This window comes from Nestor notabilis, unplaced genomic scaffold (assembly GCF_000696875.1).
Source record: "Nestor notabilis isolate BGI_N333 unplaced genomic scaffold, ASM69687v1 scaffold19938, whole genome shotgun sequence".
NCBI classification, from domain to species: Eukaryota; Metazoa; Chordata; class Aves; order Psittaciformes; family Psittacidae; genus Nestor; species Nestor notabilis.
The window spans coordinates 12,522-19,000 of NW_009939110.1; the positions used below are offsets into that span (position 1 = coordinate 12,522).

A 6,479-nucleotide genomic window follows, 5' to 3' on the forward strand; every position below is an offset into this window, starting at 1 on the left:
TCACTGTACCTGCATTAACCAGTACTTGGAGTTGATACAAGTGGTCCAAGGTGTAGTGACTGTTCTGGTCAAAATACCAGTCCTGGTTGCAGTGGTAGAGAAATGGTTGTTGTCTGGAACTAAGCATTAGCTAGTTTGAATTAAACCTCTTAGACTTGTTATCTACAGTCTGATCACTTGCAATTTTCCTGTTTTTCTTTATGTGGTCTAATTCAAAACCTGCTGCTGCAAGCTGTGAAAATAAAGGCCTTTTAAAGGAGAACCTCCCTCCAAACCTCTTTGTACATTATCTCGCTATGTAAAATGGTGTGGTTTTTAGTGATCACAAGGTGGTAACTTTGGGGCAAACTTGGTGGGTGTCCTTGACTGAGTCTGTTTTCCCTTTTTGCAGGGTTGGCGTGTTGGAGGACACCTTCACCTGTCTTGGTGTTCTGTGTGCCATTGTATTCTTTCCAATTGGGATTCTGTTCTGTCTTGCACTGAGGCAGAGAAGATGCCCTAATTGTGGGGCAGCTTTTGGTTAATGGGATGAACGTGGACATGCTTATGGAAGCTACAACTGTTAGCATACTCTTTCTAATGTAAATGTCATGTACAATCATTTTATTTGCTTCAGACCTGTTTTGTAAAGTGTGAAGAAATTTAGTCTCTTGCATGTAATTTAAACAATCTTTTATGAGCATGTGCATCGCAAAACATGAAAACCCAACTTGTTTTCCATGTTTAGTGGCACCTGTTGAAAACTAAATAAAACTGCTTTTCCTTTTGCAATCCTCAATTTGTGGCTGGGTTATTAAGTATATGACTAATGTGTCTGATAACATGTAGTCAGAAAGTGGAGTTAGTAATCCTAGCTACAAAGAAGGATAAATAATTGCCAGAATCTTTAAAAAAACCTCCAAAACTATGGTTTAGGGCTGTGCTTGTTTAAACAAATCAGATGTTTTTGAGTAAACTGTTTCAAGTGCTTTGTGTGCTACTACTATGCTAATGTACCTCCTTTAGCAGTAACAGAGCCCTGTTTTCATTAGTGAAGGTCTTGCATCACACAATGGCAGTGTCCTACCTGCTACAGCTGGTGGATAGTTGACAGACAATGGTAGAGAAGCTGCAGCACTGCCAGGTACGAGCTGCCCTGAGTAGATTTTTGCATTCCAGATAATCTAATTCTGATACTGAATTACTGAAAGCTTACACAGTCAGGTATAAGGTTGACTTGCCTCTAATATGCTTTAGAAATTGGGCACGGGTGTAAATTCACTCTGCTGAAAAGTTGGTGTGTCAAAAGGGGATAATTAATAGATATTTTTGCAAGGTTCCACACAGCATATGAAGTGTCCTTAGCCTTGCACTTGAAAGGCTGTGTGAGAGGAGGAGGTGGAATGAGTGGACTCTACCTCTTCAGCCATCACATGCTCATATACTATTTTTTGACATTAAGTAACTGAAAGGCATTTCACATGACTTGAATTCACAGTTTATAGTAGAAGCAGACACCACCACATGCATTAGCCTTGGGATGCTGTAGGAAGCATGTACATATGTGAAGTAGAATAATTGAAAGTAAGGACTGATGACTGGCAGTAGTCACAACACAGAATTCAGGGTGGGAAATACCTGACCTGTACCTGTAAAGCACCAAATGCTGATGCAGAGTGAGGAGTCAGGTTTTAACATTCCAGGCTAATTTCTGAGATGATTATTAATGTAGGAAGCTTTTTAGACAAGCTAGCTCCATTGGATTTAGAGAATCTGAGCCCCAGGTAACAACTCTGCTTATAAGGGAAGTTAGAAGGTATATTTCACTCACCTCAGACCCTGCACTACACCAGCATTTGTGCTGGGCTCCTTCAACGATTTTCAGACTTCATCTGTTTTTCTTTTGTGAAAGACTCAGTAATGGAGTAACTTCAAAGGCATCTTCTTATATCAGCATTTGAGAGAAAAAACATGGCACTGTTTTATTATGACTCTTTATAAGACTGAAGTTTGACAACATGTTTTAAAGAAAAAAATTACCATTGAAGAATGTGTTGACAGTACAACATCAGACTTAAAATGGGTTGATGTTAACACTTGAAAATTTGTATCTGAACATTAAGCAAAGCATTACAAACTGTCTATTCTTACAGGATAAATATTTATTTATAACCTAAGGTGTCTTTCTTAAACAAAATAATGAATCATCACTTTATACAGGCAATTCTCTATTCCAGAATAAGGCAGTTGTTACATTGTTCTGTTGGGGGCGAAGGGAAATCGTCTTTTTCTTATTTAGTAAGTGGCATATGCAGGCTTGTGTTCTAGTACTTACCATTGCAGTTTCCAAATAACGAACGCCAAAGAATCAGATCTGTGAGCTATTAGTTACACTGGTTCATTAGAGAATCCAAACTAGCCCCAGTATTTTCACAATTCCTACTACAAAAAGGCATACTGTAAAATCAAGCCAAAGTGCTCAAACATTAGCCCAAAGCAGTTACCTCATTAGAAAGTACAGGTTTAAAAAATAAATCAGAAATCCATTCCAGGTTGCTTCTAATGTACAGTAATTACATTTAAATAAATTCTTGGAACAAGTTTAGATAGTAATTATTACTGAAAATGGTGTTTCTAAGGAGGAAGCACACGTGCATGGACTGTACATTCATCGGATAATCGGTGCTGATCTGTCATTTGTTACTGTTGGTCTGAGTTTCACAGTTGCAAAAGGATTTTCTCCACTGAAAAGAAATGCACACAGTTACTAGAAGGTTTGCTGCAACACAACCCCACGTTTAAGCCACGCTGTTTCTTCATCCACAGTGTCTGAAGACTTAAGTTACGGTTTTAGACTAAAGGATTCCAGGTAACTCTTTTTAACTTGAATTTTAAGAACAAACTTACATACGAAGGCTCACTTTGCAGTGATCAAAATGTGGGAAGTTAATGCCCAGTTAGATCTGGACTTTTGTTTTTTTTAAACAGCTCCCAGTTTGGAAAGATTTTTAACCCTCAGAGACAGTTTAAGTCCCGTTCTCTGTCAAACTACTGCAGAAACACTGATTTTTCTCAGAAGGGCCTATACATTGTATTTTACTTGATGTATTCTAATTGGTGCAACCAATTATAGCTTAATGTTTTACCAATGCCTAGGAAAGGTCACAGTGATTTGGCAAAAACATCCTTATTTTCCCTCACAATCAATACAATACAGTAAGTCAGTATAAAACTCAACACAACTAAATTAAATTAAAAGCTTTAAAAAAATATACCTTAGAAAAGGTGGTTTTATAATGCCATTCATGTCAGGTTTCTGTAAAAGAAGAAGGTGGTATTTACACAGATGTACAAAAACCATGCTAGAGGTGATCTCACTATCCTGCTAAGGAAGAAACCCTTGTCATTCAAGCACCTAAAACATTTAGAATAATTATTGTGTAGTTCAGTTGAACTGGGGAGGGGACAATTCTCAGAGCATCAAAATTAGAAAGGTAAAAAAATGGTATTGGCACTATCTGGCTTTTTATTATGTGTGGTATCTCCCCCAGCCCCCTGAGGTTTATGATCAGTGATCACCTGAAGGCTCACTGGGCATTTTCTAGGTTAAAACAGCAAGTGAAATGTCACTACAATAGCCATCAACCAAAGGAAAAAGGACAGAACTCCCTGCAGCACAAATACACCATACTGTTCCTATAACATCATTTATAAAACGCAGTTGTTGCAGTAAAACACCAAAACCAGGCTTGGTGCAGATGTTACCAAGCAAATACAGTCAGTGAGTCTTCATAGAGGTGAAAAGCCATGAAGTTAAAAGAGGCAGCAGCCAGCATAATAACATATTTAAGTGCAAAAGCGTGGAGTGAGGGCAGATTTCTGTTCTAGAGGGTGTTTGTACAAGATCCTGTGTTCAGCTATTGTGGATTCACAAAGTACAAGTTCAGGTATCTCCTGTGACTTCTTCAAGTAGCAGTGGTGAGTAATAAAAAGGCAAGAAAACAGCTGCTGGTAGTACATGTAGAATTTACATTGTATGGGAGCAGTAGCATGGTTTTGCATAGCTGTTGCTAATATTTCATTCTAATGAAGCTGTCATGTTTAAGTGTACAATCTGAAAAGCCTTGTTGTTATAGCTACAGCCTGCCCTGTACTTGTGTATGAAGTGTGCTTCGTTCTTGTGAAGTCAAGACAACCCAAAGATGCAGCATCGCTGTCACCATGCTGCTACAGGACCCAGTGTTTCAGCTGTGATAAAATGGAAACCTGTTGTATTACCCTGTGTAAGCCCGTTCTACATGGAAGTTTGGGCAAACAGTTAATTTCTATTACCCCCCGCCCCCCCAACTTTTAGTAATAGTCATACTTAATGATGTATTTTAAACTGCGAACTAATTGCATTGCTTCTAATAGGTGTCAGATACAGTTCAAGGTGAAAATTTGAATATACTTTCTTGCATGTAGAAGCAGGAATATGCAGCCACCTTTTATGCAACAGCTTGACTTGTACTAATCATTCAGTCTTTGTGGCCACTTTGGGTTTAAGAGTTAAAATTTCACTACTGAGTAAAGGCCTGTGGGCCTTTCCTTTTCAGGCACACTGTCTATTGTACCAGTAGCTTCTAGCTACCACATTCATGATACCATGATACACGTGAAGAAATCTCTAATCAGGACCTAATTCAGCAGAGTTCTTAACCATGTGCTTGACTTGTGATTCCAATGAAATTGCTCACGTACGTCGGTCAGGAATAGACTTAGACCTTAGAATTAGGCCTAATTAGCCCTGAAGCTAATTAGAATGAACAAATGCCTGAAGTACATGCTACTTCTCACTGAACTCCAACCCCTGTCAACTACTAAGTCTTTTTTAGTTGATACTATTCTGCATAGGACTGTCCTACATAAGAGAGCATGAACAATTTAACTTGCAAGAGCCATTACTCATCTTTCCTTCTTGAAATCCTGAGCTATTTTTTCCTGTCTATTCTGAAACAAAAATCAGATGCCTCAAGGAATCCTGCTTCTGCATAACTGACACTGTAAGTATACAGCTTTACACATATGTCAGTTCAGTACAAGCCTAAAGGCCTGCCTGGTATAATGAGCTTATTTCCAAGCCTTGCAGTGGTGTGGGGGATGGCGTCTTGCATGGAAGCAGGAAAGACAAGGAAGCTCTGGGGAGTTCCGGAAGAAGGAAAATAAATAGTGACTTTGGAGCAGAACACTGAGGTACAAGTGCAGCTGCTCTCCTCTACACTTTTCTTCTTTATTTGGTATGGTAACAGGTAAGAAGAATCACACAGTAAAAGGGTATCTCAACAAAAGCAGGTATTAATTTATAGTTTGGAATTCCTTTTTTTAAATTTTGCTTTTCCTGTGGAAATTCAGAATCTCAAAAAAAGTGCATTTGTTTTCCACCTTGGAAATGCTGTAAGCTTCCATTCTGGCCTCCGAAGAGAATACACTTTTCTAATTAGAACTCTGTCCTAGTCTGTCAACTAAATGCTTTGCCATTCCCCTTGGTTTTTCAGTTCAACAGGAACATTAGTCCACGTCCTATGTTTATTCCCCAAACCCCTGAACTAATGCCACAGAACAAACAAAGCAACACTTATGGTGACCACTCTTGAGACCGAGGATAGTTATCCATAGCAACAACAACACAGCATGGTGACACAGAGGCAGTTCAACAGATGCAATAAGTTTTAAGCTCTAAAGTCAACTTGTCACAGGGCAGAGAACTCACTCAACTGCTTGCTTAGCAGCTTCCATGGACTGACGTCTTTTGACTGTTGTGAACATAATTGCATTTGAAGGACATGTTGATCCCACAGAGATCTCAGCAACCAGCTATAGGAACCAATGTATAAAATCTGACATTGGATAAAAATCACTTCTGTACTATTTAATCTGTGCTATTTTCTGTGAGAATTTATTTCCACGTTCAACAAATTCCATTCCCGAAAAGTTTGCTATGCAGGGTAAGTCTCCTAGTACTCTTATATCCCTGAACACTTCTTCTCCTTTCCTGTTACTACAGATGGACTGGAATACCAAAACCCTATGACACTCCTGAAGACAGCCGCAGCAAAGGGCCACTGAAGTCAAGTACAAGTAGCTAAGGTAGAACATTCCAGAGCCTTGTTTAAGAGCTCAGCTAAGTAGGTCAAGAAAAGTAAGCAGGGGGGAATGTTTGGATTTGTGGTATTGATCACTTACCGGGCCAGCGTTTTCTGGTCTGTCAGTAGGTGTTTTAACAGCAGCACCTTTGGAAGGCTCCATTCTCTTCTCTGTTTGCAAAGACCCCAGGTAGTCTGGTGGTGGGAGGACAACATCACCTTTTTCCACAAGATTTACAGAACTAATACTTCGGATTGGTGTAGGGCTGCAAGATAGAACCCAACAAATGACATTTGCAGTCATCTCTTTCATCTTTAGCCCCAAGAAGCACAAAAGAGCATGAACTGAAAGTTAGTCACAGCATACAATCCTGCTGA

At 39.2% G+C, this 6,479-nt stretch overlaps 2 protein-coding genes across 2 annotated transcripts in view; one reads left to right on the forward strand and one right to left on the reverse strand.

Moving 5' to 3' along the window:
- Window positions 1-524, forward strand: part of BRI3 (brain protein I3) — a gene marked incomplete at its 5' end in the record, with an annotated part of 11,554 nt that extends 11,030 nt beyond the window's left edge. The window contains one exon of the mRNA XM_010019694.1: window positions 392-524. Coding sequence (XP_010017996.1) covers window positions 392-524 — 133 coding nt within the window. The remainder of the gene's footprint in view (window positions 1-391) is intronic.
- Window positions 525-2,647: 2,123 nt separating this feature from the next.
- Window positions 2,648-6,479, reverse strand: part of BAIAP2L1 (BAI1-associated protein 2-like 1) — a 9,953-nt gene continuing 6,121 nt past the window's right edge. Inside the window, exons 9-11 of the mRNA XM_010019695.1 lie at window positions 6,202-6,367; window positions 3,255-3,295; window positions 2,648-2,723 (exon numbers count right to left, since the gene is read on the reverse strand). Of these exons, the coding sequence (XP_010017997.1) occupies window positions 2,648-2,723; window positions 3,255-3,295; window positions 6,202-6,367 (283 nt within the window). The remainder of the gene's footprint in view (window positions 2,724-3,254; window positions 3,296-6,201; window positions 6,368-6,479) is intronic.